At 51.1% G+C, this 21,931-nt stretch overlaps 1 protein-coding gene across 3 annotated transcripts in view; it reads right to left on the bottom strand.

The window, feature by feature from the left end:
* The window catches only part of CHCHD6 (coiled-coil-helix-coiled-coil-helix domain containing 6), a 241,147-nt gene that overhangs the window by 1,548 nt on the left and 217,668 nt on the right, over positions 1–21,931 (bottom strand). For 2 of the 3 annotated variants that reach the window (XM_025377587.1, XM_025377588.1), the window contains exon 7: positions 1,305–1,440. In XM_025377587.1, the coding sequence (XP_025233372.1) occupies positions 1,305–1,440 (136 nt within the window). Of the gene's footprint in view, positions 1–915; positions 1,441–21,931 lie in introns of those variants that run through there. The other variant, XM_025377586.1, reaches the window with a different exon arrangement.

Below are 21,931 nucleotides of genomic sequence, written 5' to 3'. Positions count from 1 at the left end.
GGGCCCTGGTCTGGCCCAGCCTACACAGCGCCCCAGCACCTCCTGCCCACGTGGAAGCAGAGTGAGCAGCCTTCCACACTCTGAGATGGAGCAGGAGGCCGCCTGTCCTACCCAGGGCTTCCCTTTCTCAGAAGACTGACAGAGGCCTCGCATCCACTCGTCCTGTGTGGAGCTACCTCTGGGCTGTGCTCTGGCCATGAAGGGACAGTCGGTGCTGGTCGGGGCTGTGACCAGCCCAGGGTGGAACAATCAGCCTTGGCAGATGGGTGTGAGCAGGGCATGACCCGAGGAAGCTCTCACAGGCCCGGGGCTGCAGGACCCCGCTCAGGTCAGTGGGAGAGATTTCCCCTCAGACATAGCTGGAGAGCACAGAGCATCCGGCCTTAGCCTTTTCCACCCCAAATACCTAAAGCAGCCTGTCTCCTACTCAGGCCAAAGAGGCTTTTCTGTGGGAAAGGAGACCTCATTCTATTGCTTCTCCCATACATTTTCACAAACAGGCTGTACTCCTCAGGGAACCCAAACTAGGTGTCCTGAAAGTGAATGATGCTCCCCAAGGTGGGAGCTGTCCTGTTGGGGTGGGGCAAGGGTGAGGTGTGGCTGGGAACAGCCTGACTGCACCAGAGAACCCTACGGGACCTGGGAAGGGGGAGGACTTATCTAGGATAGACAGCAGCAGTTGGGGGTGGGGGAGGAAGACAGTAGGAACTGGCTGGGAGCACATCGCAGGCATCCAGGACAACCGAGGCCCACTGGAGTGGGAGGTGACCAGAGAGCACAAGAGGCCTGAGACCACTCACCAGGAAGGCCAAGTCAGCACACCCCTCTAGACCAGCTCAGGGAGGGTGGCTGTGAGCAGCTTCTGATGGCCGTACCTGCTCCCACTCCTCTTCCAGACGGCCTGTCCTTGCTGGGACCCCCAGTCTGCACTTGGGCCTCTGCCACACTCCCACCCCTAAGTGCTAAGAGCTAAGAAATCCCTGGCACCCACAAGGGGCCCGGCCCTTCAAGGTGGGGCCTGACTTCACCCAGCCTGCTCCCACCCAGCCTAACAGGGCAAACGCCACAGGGATCATATCCCCAGCGCCAGATGTCCAAGGCGCTCCTGGAAGCAGCCAGGAGAGTGTGCAGGTGACTGAGGAAAGTGAAGACTCAAGAATCCCTCCCTTTGCAAATGCAGATACCTCCAGGTGGAGCATCTGACTCTAACAGGAAAAGGTAGGCAGAGATCTCCAATGCTAGACAGAGGTACCTCCCCTACCTCCCAAGCCCCCTGGAAACCTGGGAGGCAGGCAAGGCCTTACCTTGTGGGCGGCGCTCACGCAGCGCTGGTATGCCTTGACCAGGTCTGAGCACAGCAGCACCTCATGCGGGCGATCTCGGTAGCAGTGGAGGATCTGGGCCTGCAGCCCTGAGCAGATGGGCTCCACCCTGCGGGGCCTGCAGAAGACATGAGCAGGCAGGCCTGGGGCTCAGGTGCCAGCAGGCAGGGGAGAGAATTCACATTCACTCTACCTACCTGCCAGGCGCTAGGCTAAGCCCCTGACACCCACCAGCGTCCTTTTAACCCTCAGAGAGAAGCACTGTGCTTTCCCATTCTAGAAATGAGAGGACGGTCGCAGGGGTCAAGCCCTGTGGTCAGTGGCTTAGGCTCACAATATAGCAGACATTGAAATGTGCTGTGGTCTGGGGCTCCACACCGGGCTCCTTCATTGGGGCCTGAGCACCTCCAGGAGGCAGGAAAGCCCAGCGAGCTTACCCCCACTGGAGGGCCCCCATGAGGACGGTGCAGCTCACCTCCAGGACAGCTTTTCCCGCTGCGCCCAGGATAGCCATCCCTCTATGCCTGGGACAGCCCGCCCCACTGTGCCCAGCATAGCTGTCAGCTGCTTTCCTGTGCCTGTGGTTTACCCATGACTATAATCATGTGACTTACTTTTCTCCTGATTTAAAACTAATATGTGTGCAACAAGGAAAATGAACTCTACAGAAATGTCTGAAGAAATGAAAAATGTTCTTTTTACTTCTTAGAGGTAACCACGATAATACTTTGGGGGTAATTTACTATTCTTTTCTTTCTTTTTCAAAGTAGTTTTAGAACCCACAAAAGTGAATAAGTTCACTTTCTAAAATTGTGGGGAAAAAAGAGCAAACATAGATGACACTAAATTCAGTCACTGGCCCAGCCTCCTGAGCATAGTTTTGGATCGGTTGGTCTCCTTCCAGACTCCTCTCCCTCTCTAACACACACACACACACACACACACACACACACACACACACACACACACTCGCACACTGACACACAGCAGCACATTTGTGCACTCCCTGCCGGCCAGGCGCTGTCCTCTGGTTGCTGCACGTGCTCAGTGCTGCTCCTCACAGCTCTGGTAGCAGACACTATCGTTCATCATGCTGTTCACACAAATCAGGAAACTGAGGCTCAGAGAAATAAGGCCACACAGCTGGACAGTGGAGGAGCGGGGCATATTTATTTACATGCCTTTGGATGTACTGTTGCTGCTAATTTGTTTTCTTAAGTGGGTTTTAGGCCAGGACCCTTCCCAGCTGTAGATGGACCTACTGTAGCACTTGACAGCCTTTCCAAATTGAACACCACTCATGGCTAAGGGCACCAAAAAGAGCTGTAAAAATGTAGAAAGCCATTCCTTAAGTTTCTTAGTAATAGAAAGGATCACTGTCACACATGCCACAGCTCTGCTCCAGGCACGTGGAGAGAGAGATATGTAGGTCAGTTGCTCTCCTACCAGGGTCTCCAGAGTCATTATCATCTAACAATATCTCGAACACAGTTCCTCAGCTAGAAACCACCAGCATCAGTATGATCGACAGCTTGGGAACAGGACCCTGTATTTAGCTGTCTCACTCCAGAAGTCTGCGGGTGGACACTTCTGTACACTGCTGACTTAGCAGTGATGCCACCCAGGCCTGGCCTTCCCTTCTCGTCCATGTCATCCTCAGGCCACTGAATGCAGTGCAGTCCTCTCTGCAGTAGAGATCAAAGGTAGCAGGGAGGAGCAGGTCTCTCTGCTGTCTCATCTGACTAGGCGGGACAATGCTCCCCTCAAACCCCACTCCAGGTTTCTCCTCCACTCACTGTCTAGGACCAGGTCACATACCCATGTCTAACCCATCGCTAACATGAGCAGTGTGTGTCCCATGTTCAGCTAAGGCCAGCAAGACTCATCCCCAGGGCACCAGCAAAATGAACAGTCCCTAAATTAAAGACGGGGAGGGATGAGTGTGGGGTGGGGTGCAGCCGCCTGTGGCTGCCATGCCACACCACTGCCGAGGTAAAGGATGTGAAAGCAGAGCACGCCTTCCCCTTCCTGCCGGGGCAGGCCATGGTGGCCTAGCCCTGGCCTGGGTCCTTGAATTCCACCCCATCCTAGCCATTAAAGTCACAATTCTGGCTCATGTCTACATTGTATACACCAATTCTTAAAGGGTCCTCTTATTTCCTGAAGAGGACTGGGCGGGGGGTGGGGGGAGGTCTTTTATCTGCACTGACCTCTCATTCTTACATATGCAGGGCAGATAAGCCCCTGGCGTGCAGTCCTCTGCCCGGCTCTGGAGACCCACTTTGCTGGCCTGCGTCAGCTGCCGCACAGGCAGCTGGGACAAGAATACAGCTAGGGTGTCTGGGGCAGCCCCTTATTCCTCCCCAGGTGCTTAAGCATGGCTCCACATCTGTATTTAAGAACTGTGACATGGGTACGTCTAGTTGTGGGCTTTTTAGGCTGCTTCTTTCTTGGGGGACAGCTGGTCTCATGGCATTTTGTCTCAGGCAGGCGTTCCCAGGGACTGCACACACGACTTTGGTTCTGACTGTTGGGACACCTGTTTTAAGAGCGCTTTTAAGTCACAGGTCAGATCTTGGCTCTCTGCCTTCATCGCAGAGGCCTCCCCTCCTATTCTGCTCCCTGGCTCTCCATCCTTGGAAGGCTGTGCTCTCCCTTCCCCAGGCAGGGTTAAATCTGCAGGGCAGTGGGCGCCTTCAGTGGCACTGCCAGTCTCCCTGGGCTCTCTCCCGTCACCTGTACTGCTGTCCCCTCCTACCAGTCTCTTGCCATGTCTTCTGCTCCTCCTGACGGTGCTGGCCCTCTAGAGTCTGAGACCCCAGAGCATGACTTCCATCATAGCCTCTGCTGCACTACCCTGAAGCAGGACCCCACCCTGCCCTCATGGGGCCCTGGTGAGCCTGGTTCCTGGCTGCACCGTGGAGGCCAGCAGGCACTGAGGGGCCCTGTGTGTCATGGTGAGTGGCTCAGGGGAAGCCCCAGGTTTGGTAAGGGCAGAGCTGTCCTAAGCTGTAACTCTGTGAGGCTTACTGATCTATGTGAAAGGAGGTGTCAGGGACAGGACAGGCGGAGGCTAAGTGGCCCCAGCCTGAGTCGTGCGGCTGAGCCTCATGGAGCTGGAGCGCTGACCTGCCAAGCCCTGCCCTCTACAGAGGCACAACAGAGACGCTGACACTTCCTTTGCGGAATGGCAACGCACAGGAAGACACAGCCACATTTGCCCCTCTCCCCATGGTCAACCTGGCTGTGTCCCCTCCTCACTGGCTTTTCTTACTTTGGTTTCAGGTCCCAGGGCAAGGGCCTCTGTGTTTTGAGGGCAAACCTCCCAGTGGGCTCCCAGTTCAGGAGAAACTGGGCCATGGTGAAATCTATCCCGTCCATGCCAGTATTGCCCGTGGGACCATGGCAGCCTCTCTGCTGGGACTTATGAGAACAATATGAGGAGACAGAATGGGAGGCAAATGTCAACTGGAAGAAATTTCACCCATTTGTCCATAAAAAGGCTCTGAATGGGGTAAGAGAGGGAGAGAACAGCTCTGGAAATAAAAAGCTTTCTCTGAAGCAGGCAGGGCTAGGCCTTGGGTGAAGCCATTCACAAAAGTAGGTGCACTCTATCCACCCTGAACCCCTCCCAGCCCTGGCACACCACGACCCTGTTTACAATGCATACAAAACAGCTCCCATGTTCAAAAACATCGTCTTGCAAACAGCTACTCTTCACATGCACAGATAAAGGTACCCAAAGTGTGCTACGAACTTACCAGGGATAGAAATAAGTCCTGTACCCCTGTGTGAGGACATTTCCTTGGAGAATGAAGATCTAATGGTCCATGTGGCTTCGAAGGGGTTCATGCCATTTGCATTGGTGTATGGGGTGTCTGTTTGCACAGGCATCATAGGCAATGCCCAGGAAGTTGGCTCGCCTCACTGGCTCTTATGTTCCTCATCGGTACAATGGGAACAGTAACACCGCTTGCCCCAGAGATGAACAGAAGTGTGTGCTGTGAAGTGCAGTTCTCACAGCAACCTAGCCATCAGTGTGAGAAACTGAGGTGGGGCCAGGGCCCGGAGTGGGGTGCACTTGCAGAAAGGCTGGGTTACTGGAGGCACTTGGCAGAGAAGAGCTGAGGGTATGCTGGGGTGGTGGAACTGCAGACGTAGGGCTTGGAGGGTGGAACCTTACCTTAAAGGGTCCCTCCCTCTACAGCATAAGCTCTGATATCATTCAAGACCTAGTTCAGACCTCACCCAGCCTCAGTAGTGCCTCCTCCTCAGGCATGTTAAGGCATTAGCGTGTCTGCATAATCACAGTGTCCCTTCAACAAGGAGCTAGCAGATGCCTGAGGCTGGGACTCTTGGTCTAGTGGAAAGAACACAGGTTCTGGGATCAGACAAATCTGGGGCAAGGCGCTGGCTTTGTCACTTCCCACTGTGTGGTCGGTGCATCAGGTACGGAGGAGGACCCTGCCCCACAGAGCTGTTGACAGGATGGCAGGAGAATGGCAGGTGATGCCCAAGACGGCCCAGTCAGAATGTGCTCAGTACCACACTGTGGCCCTGAAGGAATCATCGGCGTTCAGTAAATAGGACTACAGAAGACCCCACACACAGCCTCCTGATGGCCCTGAGAGTGTGATGACCATGGACAGGGCACATGGGTCCTGGTCCCTGGCGAGCAGGCCACATAGGTCTGCCTGACCCCCAGAGCTCCCACCCTGTCTGCTGAGACCACATACACAGCAGAGTGTAGAGGCCCCACGTGGTTCCTTCCCAACCCCTGTGCCTGAGCAGGCCTCTCCCACTGACCTCCTCTCCTGGACCTTCTCCATTCCCCGCACTCCACCCAAAACACATTCATCTCTCAAAATATGGAAAAGTTTTTCCAATCGAAACCCCCTTTTGCCTCCATCTCCATCCCAGGCCACAGCAGCTTCTCCTTGCTCAGAGAGGTGCTGCCTGGGGCTCCCCCTGCCCCACTCCCCTGGGCCCCATGCCGAGCCTCACTGCTCGGCTGACAACACCCGCCTGGCCCTCACTGCCTCTCTGGTCCCTCACTCTGGTTCTCTTCTGCTGGACCCTGGGCCTCCGCCTGTGTGTAAGCTCCACCTGTGGCCCTGCCCTTGTCCTCTCAGCACACCAGCATGGTGCCCAGCTCAAGACCTGCTGTCTCCTGCCTGCCATGCAGCCCAGCAGGTGGCCACAGGCCCACTGGGACCAGGCATGGCTAGCCCTCACCCCAGCATCTCCTTCTGAATTTCAGTTGGGTAGGCAGCACCAACACCCAGCTGGTCCAGCTGCATACCTGGAGCACCCAACTTCTCCAGCCCCCAAGCCCACAGAACGCCCCCAAGTCTAGCCTACAGGAGAGCCCTAGCCCATGCCCTTGTCTTCACTGTCATTAAATAGCCTCTCAATGGTCCTCTCTACTTCCAGCCAACAGTGATGCTTTTAGAACATAACGCAGGCCACAGATTTCTAAAACACCAAGGCAGTTCAAAAACTCATTTCTTGGGTAATTACAACTCACCACACAATGTGCTAAGCATTATCTCATTTAATCCCAAGCAGGCCCACATAAGGTAGAAACTCTGTTTTTCCTTAAAACAAAACAACACAACACAAAACAAAAACAAACCCAGAGTCTCCAAGTGATACAGTAACTTGCTTAAGATCGTCATTTGAAAAGCAGGGCCAGATCTCAGGCCTAGTTAGACTATACCCAGACCTGACGGCCTGCTAGGTCTCCCATGGACCTCAGGCTACCTCAAGCACCCTGACACTGTGACCTGTCACCCTGCCATTGTCGGAGAGCTGGTATAACTCTGCCGCCAGCCTGAGTGCCCTGAGAAGGTGGTCTGTGTCCCCAGCCCATCCCCAGTTGGATGAGGGAACTGACCTCACATGTCTGGTGGCTGACTGGCCCCTGGTCTCATTCCCATTTCTCCTCAGGCAGAATGCACTACACTTGGTGAAGAACCCATAATTAGCTAGAGACCCAGGAGATCCTCCCTCCCTCTTCCTTCTCTCTGGTCTGGGTCCACTATCATAAGTCTCTGTGCAACCTTCCCTTGCATCCATAACCTCTGTACCCTTCCCTTTCCACTCATGACACGCCTCTGAGCAACCTCCCTTCCAATCCATGCAAAGCTTCTATGCAACTTTTCCTTCTATCTATGGAAAGCTTCTATGAAGTCTTCCCTTAGTTACATGACAACATTCTGTACAGTATTCATTTTTTTTTGTATTAGTCTGTTTTCACACTCCTATAAATAACTGCCTGAGACTGGGTAATTGATAAAGAAAAGAGGTAATTGACTTACAGTTTTGCATTGCTGGTGAGGCCTCAGGAAACTTAAAATCACAGTGGAGGGGGAAGCAGGCACATCTTACATGGTGGCACGTGAGACAGAAAGGCAAAGGGGGGAAGAGCCCCTTACAAAATCATCAGGTCTCGTGAGAACTCACCATCGTGAGAACAGCCTGGGGAAAACCAGCCCCATGATCCAATTACCTTCCTTCCTCGACACGTGGGGATTACAATTCAAGATGAGATTTGGGTGGGGAAACAGAGCCAAACCATATCAATTTCATCCATAACAAGCTTCCGTGTGACCTTCGCTTCCCATCTATGACATATGCAACCTTCAATCCATAACAACAATCCATGCAACCTTTCCTTCCCATCAACAACAATGCTTTCTGCATCATTCCCTTCCTAACAATGGTATGGCTCTGTGCAGCTGCCCCATCCCACCCATGACAAGCTTCTGAACACCCTCTCCTTCACATCATAGCCATTCCTCTGTGTAGCCTTTCTTTCCCATCCATGAAAATCCTGTGCAGACCAGATGCAATGGCTCATGCCTGTAATCCCAGCACTTTGGGAGGCCGAAGCAGGCAGATCACTTGAGGTCAGGAGTTTGAGACCTGCCTGGCCAACACGGTGAAACCTCATCTCTACAAAAAATACACAAATTAGCCAGGCATGGTGGTAAGAGCCTGTAATCCCACTTACTTGGGAGGCTGAGGCAGGAGAATCACTTGCACCCAGGAGGCAGATGTTGCAGTGAGCAGAGAGCATGCCACTGCACTCCAGCCTGAGAGACAGAGCGAGACTTTGTCTCAAAAGAAAAAAAGTCTCTCTGTAGCATTCCCTTCTATCTGACAACTTTCATTGCAGTCTTCCATTCCCTTCATAGACATTCTAGTGCACAGCCTTCCCGCCAATCCACAATAAGCCTCTCTGCAGACCTTCCTTCTTATAGGACAAGCCCCTGTAAACTACACTTCCTTCTATGGGAGGCCTCTGTGCAGCCTTTATCTCTGTCTCTAACTACCCTGCATACAACTTTTTCTTCCATGCACAGAAAGCCTCTCTGAAGCCTTCCTTTCCCTCACAGACAAAACTTGGTGCAGTGCTCACTTCCATCCATGACAGTCCTCTGCGCAGCCTTCTTTTCCCATCATCTGTGCAGGAATGAGAATTCTGTGTGGAGACTTCCCTACACAGCCATGGCAAGCCTCTGTGCAGTCTTCCTTCCCATTCATAACACAACAAGCCACTGTGCAGCCCTCCCTTCCTCCCTAACAAATGTCTCTGAAGATTTCCCTTCCTTCTATGACAAGACATCTGTGCAGCGTTCACTTCCATCCATGACAAGGTTTTGTGCCTTTTCTTCTCATCAGAAAAGCTTCTGTGCATCCTTCCTTCCCATCTATGGCAAGGCTCTGCATTCTTCCCTTCTCATCATAAACATTCCTCTGTGCAGCTTTCCTTCCATCCATGAGAATTCTGTGTGCAGCTTTCCCTTCATATCCAAGACAATCTGCACGCTTCCCTTCTATCCAAGCAAGCCTCCGTGCAGCCTTTCCTTCCCATTAGTGATAAGGCTCTGTGCAGCCTTCCTTTCCATCCACAGCAGGAGTCTGTGCAGCCTTCCCTTTCATCCACAGCAGACCTCTGTGCAACCTCCTTTCCATCCACAGTAGGAGTCCGCGCAGCCTTCCCTTCCGTCCACGGCAGGAGTCCGCGCAGCCTTCCCTTCCGTCCACGGCAGGAGTCCGCGCAGCCTTCCCTTCCGTCCACGGCAGGTGTCCGTGCAGCCTTCCCTTCCGTCCACGGCAGGAGTCCGCGCAGCCTTCCCTTCCGTCCACGGCAGGTGTCCGCGCAGCCTTCCCTTCCGTCCATGGCAAGTGCCTATGTAGCTGTCCATGACTGCACAAACCTCCTGGGTCCAGGGCCGCCACTGGGTTATGAAGTGTTGCCTGTTTGTGCCTAGATAGGAACTGCAGACTGTTGGGCAGGGTCAGGTTGTCCCTTCTGTTCTCCTTGGCTCAGAGTCAGCAGCACAGCCTGCTGGTTCAAAGCACACAACTGGCTGTATCTGAGACTCTGCCAAGCAGGGGCATTGAAGGTAAGGAAACACTGGACCAGGCAGTGCTACAAGGCAGGAGCTGTGCCATCGCTGTCTATTAATGCACTGACTTCACACAGCAGGACTCTCAGGTAAGGCAGAGACACCCCTGTATTTCTCAGGTCTCCCCTCCCGGCGTGGGTAGCATGGGTTTGGCCCGCATGAGCCAGCCTGGGCTAGTACAAACCCATTCATGGGCCCATTCATGGGGTGAAACCGTGATCCCCCAGGGAGAACATAAAACTGGGCTTCCAAACTCCACGGCCCACTGTCCAAAAGGAAACAGATCCAAACACCAAATGAGTTCCTCAATTCGAAGCCAGGTACTATTTTTAGCTTTCTTGTAGTACAAACCTATATGTTCCACTTTTGGATTAAGTTAGTTTGGAGAGGGTGCTGGTCACAAATTGTTATCAGAAGAAGACAACCTGGTCAGGTTGAGGGGTCCAGGGACTCCTGAGAACTAGACATGTGCAAAGGTTAGTGGGTTTAATGATCCCCTCAAATTCATGTCCTTCCTGGAGCCTTGGAACATGGCCTTATTGGGAAACAAGGTTGTTACAGATGTGATTAGTTAAGACAAGGGCATATGGGGCAGGGTAGGCCCCTAATCCAGTATGAATCCCATTCATATTCTCATATGAAGAAGAGACAAGACACAGAGACCACCACACAGGGAGGAGGCACTACGGGGACTGAGGCTGACAGTAGAGCGATATGTGTGCCCGCCAGTATGTGTGTCCCAGAATGCCAAGGATGCCAGCACCACCAGAAGCCTAGGGGGGCCGAGACAGATTCCACCTCCAGCCTCAGGGTGAGCCTGGACCACCAACACCTTGATTGTGAACCTCTGTCTTCTGGAACTATGAGAGGTTAAGTTTCTGGGCTGAAAGGCCTGACATGTGGTGCTTTGTTTTGGCAGCCCTGGGAAACCCATGTCGTCAGGCATGCCACAAAGGGGTTGGACCCGTTCCCCAGAAGTAGAGTGGGGAGCAGGGATGGGCAGGAATGACCGGGGGACCAATGTATCACTGATCCCTTTCTGAGAGCAGCGTGCACTTTCCACGGCATGGTGGCTGGGCCCAGGCGCACATCAGCAATAGCTGCTACATTCCAATGGCCACCACATGCCAGGCTCCATGCCAGGGTCTGCACATGGTGTCCCCAATCTCCATCCTCCCCTGTAAGGTGTTATCTTATTTAGAGATGAACTGACTCACCTTAACCCACATAACAGAAAAGGGGAGGAGCCGTAGCTTATGAGCAGGTTCCTAAAGCTGCTTCCAGGTGCTGCCCAGGAAGTCTTCCGCAGTGGGAGAGATCTGGGGTGAGGATCAGGCTGTGGGAGGGGAGCTGATGGTCAACAGCACAGGCAGAAAATTCGGCCTCATTTGAGAGTGGATCTAGATGTCTGTGGTCCTGGGAACTTCTGCCTGTCAGCACCTCCTGTGTTCTAGGTTCACAACAACCCTGTGAGCTGGGCCTTCCTGTCCCGTTCTGCAGATGGGGTTGGTGAGTCACAGGCAGCTCACGTGACTGGCCCACAGTCACAGAGCAGTGGGAGGGGCCGGGATAGGAAGAGCAGAGTGTGCTCAGCTCCATAGCTCTTGCTCTGTGCATCGCCACATGAGCTCCACTCTGCCTTGAGAAAATTCCAAGACATTCTGAAAGAGACAACCAAGGGTACTCAGAAAAACCAAAGACAGTCGTTCCGAACCATGTTAGGCAGGGCTCTGCATGGGGCAGAAGCTTGCCAACTCCCAGTGGGCAGCCAGGAAGCTCCCAGCCCAGGAGCCACAGGGAGGAAAGCGAGAGAGGAAGACACGAACTCATGGCAGCCTGCCACATCAACACAGAGGTGGGAAGAAAAGCAAATGGAAGTGAATGGAAGTGTTCTGCCATGAGACCGGCCTGGCAGGAGCATGGGTGGCACCTTCTCATCTTGGGCGCACACATTGTAGGCGGCCAAGTCTCTCCCATCCCTGCGGACACTCCAGCTCCCAGGTGGACCAGAAGAGGGATTCGGGGCCAGACCCCAGACCCTGTTCTCTCTCCCTCATCGATTCTCCTGCAGAGCGCGCCCAGCGCCTGCTCACACGTGCGGCCCCAAATCCTCTGTGTGCTCTCTTCACTTTATTTAATAAATGGAATCTCATCAACTTATCCTTCTCCTATTATCACTGCTGACATCAATCTGATAATATTGGCCTGGTGTGGAACTGGGCTATTATATGTCCTCCTGATACTTAATTTCAGAGAAACATCAGCAGGGGGGTGAATATATGGAGCAGGCTTTTTATTACAGGCAGCGGTAAGGAGATTCCGAGTGAATTAGACATTCATCTTCGTCAGGTCCAATCTAGCTGTTCAGGAGGGGTTTCTGTTTTAACCCGTGGCTAGGGCTGAGGTGCTGATGAGACCAGCTGGTTACTAAGGACTTGGTTAACTGACTGCTATCGACAATGTGCCACTCAGCCTGGGTAAGTGGGACCCAGAGGTCCTGCCATCGATCAACACGCCATGCAGGATCGCTATCAACTGCGGGATGCCGGGCTCCAGCTGCCCCATCCCTCAGGCGGGAGAGGGGCCTGTTTGAGAGCCCAGGCCTGCGAGACAGCCTGGGGGTGCGTTGCTCCCAAGAGGGCCTGAGACACAAACGAGCCCCTGGCTGCTGCTTAGTGAGGCAGAGGCTGCCTGTGACAGTATTGTCCAGGACTATCCCTTCTCTCACACACACATGCGTGTGCACACACGGAAAGAAGAAAGGGCCATTCCTCTTTGTTCCTTTGTTGGAAAAAAATAAAAGAGTGCACACTTTCCGTAAGAGGGGATGCACCCCCATTCACTAGATGTCAGAGGCAGCCAGGTGGGGTGCTTTCTGGGCTTTGTCTAGGCGGAAGGAAAATGCAGGGCCACGGTGGCCTTTGGTGCTGGGGGATGACGACTCCCAGCCCGCCTGTGACTGAAGAGCTTTCTGGCACTGTTTCTGCCAATGAGACTCACCATGGCAGCCCCTTGCAGCCATGGCCTCTGGACACAGGGGAGTCCGTGGGCTCCCAACCCTGCTCTGTGTGGGGTTGCAGGAGGCTCTTGAGCACAATCCTATGACATGACCTCCCCCAGCACTGGGTCCTCAACAAACCAGGGAGTTGTCACGCAAATGGCACTGGGTGGGTCCCTAGCACTCTAGACTGTGGGCGGCCGCCTGTTTCCCACCCCCTGTTGTCTTAGAGTCACCTCTCTCCTGGAAACTTTCGCTCACCTTCTGGCTAATTCACTTCCCCCCTCAAGTCTCCCCCTGAGTCTACCCCTTTAGTCTCCCCATGTCTCCCACCTCGAGTCTCCCTGAGTCTTCCCACTCAAGTGTCCCCACTCGAGTCTACCCGCTCGAGTCTCCCCTTGAGTCTCCCCACTCGAGTCTCCCCCCCCAGTCCTCCCCCTTGCGTCCCCCCCCCGCCCCCCCCCCCGCCTCCCCCCCGAGTCTCCCCGCTTGAGTCTCCCCCGAGTCTCCCCACTCGAGTATCCCCCGANCCCCCGAGTCTCCCCGCTTGAGTCTCCCCCGAGTCTCCCCACTCGAGTCTCCCCCGAGTCTCCCCGCTTGAGTCTCCCCCAAGTCTCCCTGTTTGAGTCTTCCTCGAGTCTCCCCGCTCAAGTCTCCCCGTGAGTCTCCCCGCTCGAGTCTCCTCGTGAGTCTCCCCACTTGAGTCTCCCCCATCAAGTCTCCCCAACATCGAGTCTCCCACATTAAGTCTCCCCACACCGAGTCTCCCCCTTCCGAGTCTCTTTCTTCAAGTCTCCCCGCTCCCAAGTTTCCCCTGAGTCTCCCACCTAGAGTCTCCCTGTTCCCGACTTCCCCCCTCCCAAGTCTCCCTATTTGAGTCTTCCCAACCCAAGTCTCCCTGCTCGAGTCTGTTCCTCCAGCCTGGCTCCTTGCTGATATCAACTAGAAGGATCTTTCTGACTCATGATGGGGTGGGTGCTCTGGCCCAAAGCTCCCCAGAGGATGGTGCCCCCGCAAGGCCTGCCCTTCCAGCTCTGTGCTTTGGCCTCAGCAATCCTGAAGGTCAGAGCTCCCAGAACCCGAGGCCTGGCCAGCTCCACTCAAGCACATAGCCAGTTCATGGTGAGCCAAAGTCCTCCTCACAAGAGCTGCCCGTGCCTGCTCTGCTGTCCTGAGCCTCCCTCCTGACTGGCCTCTTCTCCCCAGCCTTTTCCACAAACTCCATCGTACCAGCCTAAAACGCCCCCATAAAGACCTATGCTAAATGAATATCCTTCCTTCCTTCAACGGACAACTACTTACTAAGTGCCCATCCCATGGTGACAAGACTCACAAAAACTGAAACCTCTGCCCTGCCCTCAGGGACCCCTCTCACCCACCCACAGCCACAAGGCCTAGAGACAAGGCCAGCTCCACAGCGAGGCATTCTGGCCTCTCTAGGCCCCAGTCCTGAGGAGAAGGTAAGTCTCCATCCTGCCTGATTGTCATCAACTGTCCCCACGTCTGGGGCCCCAGATTTCAGGAACACTCTCGACTCCGCCTCCAATCTGCCCCCATGTCTGTCTGCTAACTGCAACTTCCCCTGAAGGTCACCTGCCCCTCTTCCCACTGTCACACAGGTGCTGTGCGTCTGTGTAGTCCTATGTGGACAGGCCGCCAGCCCCGCCTCTCTGTCCCCTCTCATTGGGAGGAAGTGTTACTGACCCAAAGTCACTTCTGCTCTGTGGTCTCCCTGGCCTGCTCACCTGAGAGGGTCCCGTGTCATGGACCATCTGAGCACACTGCACCCAGTCATGTGGGGCACGCTGTCTCCCCACTAGACACAAGTGCCTGGAAGCCAGGAACCACAGCTTATTACCTCTGCTCTAAGGTCCTCACAGAATACTAAGCAGGAAGCAGATATTCTATAAATAAATTGAGGTAGGCAGAGCATCAATAATTAAGAGTCACTGGGGCTCCACCTTCTTCCAGCTTCTAGGGGCAGAGGCCGGATCTGACTGACACACTGGATGTGGATGTATGCAGTCTGACCTGGGGCCTTTGTAACCTGGTGGGCCGAGCCCTGGACCATGCACCCAGCCCCTGGCTGAACAGGCATCTGTCTGGGCCATGCCATGTCCTGCATTCTCACCTTCTCCTCGCTTCTGCTCCTGAACACAGCTCAGCGCCTACTGCCAGGTGTGTGAAAATTCTGAGTGAAAATTCTATAACCTACCTCCTTTACCCATCCTCACTGTGGATCCAACTTATCAATTCTTCCTTTCATGCACTGTTTGGCATTATATCTAAGAGTCATCATCAAACCCAAGGACATCTATTTTCTCCTATGTTATCTTCTGGGAATTTCACAGTTTTGCGTTTTACATTTCGGTCTATGGTCCATTCTGAATTAGTTTTCGTGAAGTTCACAGTTTTTTAAGCTGCCATAGTGTTTTATCAGCTGACAGCTCACTCATAACCTAAAAGGAAAAACAGATTCCTATAGGGCCTCCCAGAAGACCTGGGCCCCCATCTATGACCCCTTCCCCTCCGTCTACTGTCTTTCCCGAGCACATTCAGAAACTGGAGCTGCACAGAACACTGTGGTAAACCCTAAGTATTGCAAAGAAGAGCTCTCAGACACTGGGCCTCCTTCATTATGACGGCCCTACCTCACCACCCCATCACGGACACCAGAGGAGGCCAAAGAGGTCCTCCAGGACTCACCTCTCACCATACCTCACATGTCACCCAGAAAAAAAGGGGGACTGTAGACCATGTGTTTTCAGGATAGAAAGCACCCAGAAAATGTGCCTCAACTTCACTGCCACACCTTGGCTTTGAACCAGAACTGACTTCCCTTAGAACAACCACAGGGTCAGCTACCTGCTACTGGGGTCTGGTGAGACACCTGATACAACCTGACCCCAGGTGAGGAGGCAAAACAAGGCAGAGGGAAAGTGGACACATCTCACAGCCATGCAGAGGTGAAGGCACGCTCTGTTCCCATTTCCTAACTCCCATCAACCTGAAATCACCAAAGGACTTCGAGTTGTTTTAAAAAAAAACAAAGAATGGAAGCCTTGTCCTTCAATTGTCCTTTTCCCTCCCAGCAGAAGTCACAGGGAGTGGGGTGGTAGTGGGGGCGTCACCAGGAGGTGGTGGCAGTGGCCTGCTTGCAGCTGAGGCAGCCAGTGAGGTCCGGGAGGGGATCTGGCAGGTGAAAAGGCAGCCAGCATGGTTGAGAGTACTGGTTACATTGAGACAAAAGTTCACTGATTGAGCAAATATATACCCTGTTGAAGAAAACAGCCAAGTCTCATGCTCTATGAGAAGGGAGATTTACTCATGGAAAAGGAGAGAGAGAGAGCCTTACAAAGAGCCTCCGCGTATTAGAACTGGAAGTTATCACTACGGACTTGTGAAATACTACCCCCCCACACCACACAGATGGAAGTCCTCATGCATGCACTGTGGATATACATGCACACACATCTACATACACAAGCACTTTGTGTGCACGCACCCGTGTTTCCCAGCTCTTCCCACTGAGAGCACCTAGAAGCAATGACACCTCCGGTAGCAGGGAACACACCCGGAGCTCAGACCCCAGAGCGTTGTTTCTAGCAGCATCCTCCAACAGAAGGAATGTGGCTCCTGGGAGCAACGGCTGACTCCAGGGCTGGGGCAGAGAAAGGACAAGATGAGCCTGGAACACCTTGAGCTAGAAAGTAAAGAATGAAGAGACATGCCAAAGGAAGGAGAGTCAGTTTGAAGGGCAAAATCTATGGCATTTTGAATATTAAAATAAATTAAACTATAGATTATAGCCCAATGGATAAATGTGAGTCCTTGAATCCTTACTAATAACCAAATAAATGAATAGTTACATAACTAAAGAGAGAAGGGGAAACTCCTCCTTTAATATAATATCAATTCATAAATGTAGAAGAAATGATGGAAATAGATCATCACAATGTTCTCAATGGAAGCTAAGGCTGATGGGTGGAAGTTAGATGAGGATCAGGATACTGGCATAATACTGGAGTATCTCCCCCACAAAATACTCACCAAACACAAACGGGAAATAAGGCCTTCACAGCAGGGAGACTGTGGAGATACCAATGTGACCAGGTCTAGGTCAACATCACTAGTGGTAGGACAGGTGGCCATTTGAGCCTCCTGAAGGGATGCACCTCGACGAACATAGCACCAGTTTTGGGGTCTTTCTGCCAAGAATGCATGGCTTCAGTCTGGTTATGAGGAAACACCAGGTGGGCCCAGGCTGGGGCTCTCCCTAAGGATGAAAGCCCCGCACTTTCTTCAAGGCTGTCAGGGTGGAGAGAGACATGAAAGACTAAGGAACCGTTCCATATGAAGGAGCTGATGATGCGTGACAGATCCCTGGACCAGAAAGGAAAAGATGACAACGTTAGGGTAGCAGGCGAAGTGTGGTCTGTGGGCTGACAGTCCTGTTGAGTCAGTGCTGATTTCCTCATCGGCAGCAGTGTGAGGTGACCAAGGAGGAGGTATTCTTGGGAGGCCCATGGTGGATGGAAGTATTTAGGGGTAAGGAGTGATCATGTCAGAAAAAGACAATGTTTTCATGTAGAAAGAAAAGGTGATGAAGCAAATTCTGCAACATGTAAAAAATCAGGGAATCTTGGTTACGGGGATGCAGAAATCCTTTGCGGTGTTTGTTCCTACAATCTTTCTATGGGTTTGAAATTATTTCAAAATAGACCAACAATGACAGCAATTTGAAAGGACTGGATGTACTCAAAAGGATGCACTTATCCCAAAAAAAGAGTCTATCTAGATTTTCTTTTCCTGGCTGGGAGTGGGGTTGGGAAAGTTTGACAAAGTACTTCTAAATTCAACCTCAAAAAAGAAAATGCAAAAAGATCATCAAGGCAGAAGAGCTTGCTCAGCCAGATATTTAATATTTTAAATAACCGTAGCTTCCTAATATGCCTTAAACATGTTTAAAACATGCAGAAGTGGCCTGGAAAAGAATCTAGAAATAGACTCAAATGTGTAAGAAGGAATTTAGCATAAGATTAGGTGAAATTTTATATCAGTGCTAATGGGACAAAGGATACTTTGTTTGGAAAAAATAAAATGAAAGCAGATCTTTACTTCATTCGCTTCTTACTCCTAAGTAAATCCTAGGGAGGTTATTTGGAACAACAATTTAATGGCAGAAAATAAAATCATACAAGTACTTGTCCTAATAATATGAGTGCATACGATTATAGACCTTCACTGGGGTGGAGAGGTCTTTGTAACATAATGTAAGTTACAAATAGAAAAATGAGCAACAAAAATAAATTTGGTTCCTATCTCCACATCAACTTCCAAAAAGCAAAAGTTAAACAAAAAATTAACTGGAAAACAGTCACAAGAAAAATGATAAAAGATTAAATAACGCCATTACACACAGACCTGTTAAAAATGAATAACAAGGAGAAAAATGGGAAAGGCTGTAAGTAAGCAACTCATAAAAAAAGAAAAACAAAGGGCCAATAATATAGGTAAGGGTTTTTACCCTCACTTAATACTTGAAGAAATGAGGAGTTTTAAAAGTGAGGGTATTTTTCTCCTTTGATAGCAGTAAAGATGCTTTGAAAAAATACTGCTGAAAATCCTGTGCTTCTTGGGAAGTCCTGGGAAAATGGAACACTCTCTAGCATTTTTGGACTGAAAATTGGCACATTTCTCTTCTGAAGGGTTAGCAGGTCAAATGTAAGCATTTAAACCTGTATGCATATGGTTTTTTTGGTGTGTGTATCCTTTGACCCAGAAACTCCCTCTAGAATAAATATATAAGCACACAAACACAAATAAGGCTGTCTGTCACAGTGCCGATTATATTGATAAAATATAGAAAACCACACAAGGATTCATCAGTAAGTGATTGGTTACATAAAATCCAGTGTAACCATATATGAGAATAACAGGATAATTAAAAATGAAGATCTAAATCTACATTTACTGATATACAAATATTGTGCACAGCATGTGGATGAGGGAAAATAGCACACACTGAGCCGTGTGTTGAACACAAACTCACGGTCTCATTTATGTGCAGCTGTGTGGCTGTGCTCCGTGAACATGGAGTGATGTCACCAAACCGAAGCAGGGAGAGATTCTGGATTTTTTAAAACTTTGTATTTTTCTGTATTGTTTGATTTCATTTTACAATATTCATGTATCATTTTTATAAATCAGAAGACGAAACTTCTTCCTTTTGAAAAACCTGGAAGATATGTATATACTCTGAATATTTTGCATCCCTCCTCATTTTAAGATGCTACAGTAAATAGCATATCAGAGAATGTGTGGACACTAAATGTATATACTGTAGATTTCTAGAACTATGCACAGTCCCAGGAGAGATTTAAAAGGTCCATTTTTACAGTGATGATATATATGCACACGCACATCATCTAATAATCACAGAAGATGAGGCCTGAGGGACAAGAAATGCAGAGTGAAGGAATGCCTGTATATCGTAGGAACTCAATGAATGTTTGTTGACTGAGAAGGGGAGAATAAACGATGTCCTTATCTCTGAGATTCAAAAATAGAAGTCCCAATCAATTTGCTCAGATGGAGTGAGTGGAATATGTGTAAATTCTGGTGTATTTGTTAAAGAATCAGTCATTTTATTTTGGCGTCCCATCTTGTTCCTTGTCTGCCGAGGTATGTGAGAGATAAAATTCCTGTTTTCTACACTGTCACAAGTCACAGTTGTCAAAGCCAGAGGCTGCATGGCAGATGCCATCTAAAGGCATTCTTCTTTGCTCCTGGTGTACTGTGTTCCCCCACGTCCTCCTGTGCACACACAGGCACACACACAAACACACACAGGCTAAAAGACACAGCCTGAAACAGTAGGCTCAAGTGTGCATGAAATCAGAGAGAAACAACATTTCCTGCACTTGGGTTTAAAAATAACCAACTGTACAGGGATAGGATGAGAAAGTTGTGGCTTTACAGACTTAATTCACTACTTCTAGAGTTATCTTCCTAAAACACACATCTGACCATGTCATTTCAAAGCTCAGACACTTCTGATGGCTTCCCAAGGCATCAAAATAAAGTCCAAACCCCTGGCACTCAAAACCCTACTGCTTGATCCTGTCCCAGCTGTGTTCCCTTGCCACAGCCTGGAGTGGTGGATTCTGGAGGCAGGCCGGCTTGAACTGGAACCTTACTCTCCTGCTCACTAGCTCCGTGACTTGGGCAAGTCTGTTCACTTCACTGACTCCCAATTTAATTATCTATAAAAACAGAGTCATAAATGAGATAACCTACACAAAGTGCTTCAAGGTTTGCCTGAACCACAGGAAGAGTCTGATAAATACAAGTGCCCTTCCACCTCTCTTTCTGTCCACAGAAGAATTAAAAAGAGTACCAAATAGCAAATGGAGCCAGGCTCTGGCCAACCGAAAATGAAGGACAAGCCCAACATGCAGGGAGCTTGGGGCGAAGATCGCTGCCGGTGGTAGGAACAGCTTCTTGGCAGTGGTAGCCTCCTGGGCCCTGGTGGCCTGTAGGCAGAGACCCCTGCATGGGGACCTGTGGGAGCCACACAGCCCCCTCAGTCCTGCGGGAGCCTACAGGGCCAGCTTTCCTGCTATGAATTGCTGTGATTACCCAGGGCATGGCCCCAGGATAAAGCATGTTCTCTTGAGTAAGCACAGGAACGTCTTATAGTTACTGGGACTTCCTCTGTTATGAGAGGCATTTCATTTTAAAACCTTATTGGCATCAGTCTTTTAATGTGGCTGATGGCATAAAAAAATTGAAATTTGGAAGAGTCTAAACTGGATGCTGGATGTTAACAGAGTCGACAGCAATAATAAATAAGAACAGCTACCATTTATCGAATCCTGATTACATGCCAGGCACTCTGCTTACTGCGTCACGTACACACTCCACAGCATCTAAACACCCAGCTCATTGCCTTGTTCTCGTATCACCATCTTACAGCTGAGAAGACAGACGAAGAGAGGCTCTGTAATTAGCCCTGTGGCACAGAATGAGCACACAGTGGGTCTGGAACTGGAACTCAGGCTGTTGTTCCCTCCAGCTGGCGCTCTGGCTATGGTGCCTGTGTGGCCACCTTGTTAAGCATCCTCCCACTCCCCTCTCCTTGCCCCCAGGCCAACAGTCACAAGCTAATGGAGCCTTGCCAATTTCCCTGATGGAAATGGATTCTGTCCTAGCCTGGACTTTCACAAATCAGAGAATGAGTACGGTGACCTGGATAAGAAGAGCTGTTTCTCAGGATTCCTGGGGTTGTGACTCGCTGCTGGCTGTCTGCGCAGCAAGATAATTTGTAGCTTGTCCTCCGCGCATAGCCTGGGAATCCCCCGTTTTCTTAGTCATGTGGCTTGGAGAAAAGGCATCCCTCAGGATTCTCAGGATCCTCACTTTGGGATCCTCACCCGGGCCTGGGCACCAGCAGTTATTGAAATCCCACTCCCCCAGGATTAACCAAAAGAGCTCTGTAATACCATCTCCCCCCACACCTTCCAGCCCTCTAAAGCTCACATGACTCCATTCTGCTCAGATTCTTACCAATACATGCCTGCTGTTGTCAGCCTGAGGATACAAAACCTACAGAGCCACCCAGCATCCTCTGGGACAGGCTCTGATGAGGGACCACTGACTCACAGAGCAAACCCATGCAGACAGGAAAGCCCGTGAACAGGCAGTGAGCATCTGTGAGGCATGGGATTTAATCTTCATAAAACCTCTGTAACAAAATACACTTATTTTACAAATGAAGACCCTCAGGTTTAAGCAGATAGAATGACTTGGCCCAGGTCACCCATCAGACTCCAAAACCCATGGACAGGCCAAGACCGGCACCGTCTGGCATCATCTTCCCCTAGCCTTCTCCGAGACAAGTCACACAGGCACCAGTCCTGAGAGACGTACCAGGCTCAGATCCTAACACTCACTCCCCATCTCTCATCCAAATCTCTGTCTACATTTCACCACCCAGGCTGCTTCTTCCTGGTCCCTCAGAATCTTAGTCTCTCCAACTCAGCATGGAAGTGAAGCTCAATGCCAGCGTAGATGCTGCTGTACTCCAGCCAATAAAATGAATGGCCGTATGGCGTGGTGGAAATCACAGTGGACCCAAGCCAGAACACTTGGATTTAGGTCCCTACTTGACTACTAACTGGCTTCTGACCTAG

Source organism: Theropithecus gelada, chromosome 2 (assembly GCF_003255815.1).
Source record: "Theropithecus gelada isolate Dixy chromosome 2, Tgel_1.0, whole genome shotgun sequence".
In the NCBI taxonomy this organism is placed as follows: domain Eukaryota; kingdom Metazoa; phylum Chordata; class Mammalia; order Primates; family Cercopithecidae; genus Theropithecus; species Theropithecus gelada.
This window is presented reverse-complemented; position numbering and strand designations above follow the sequence as displayed.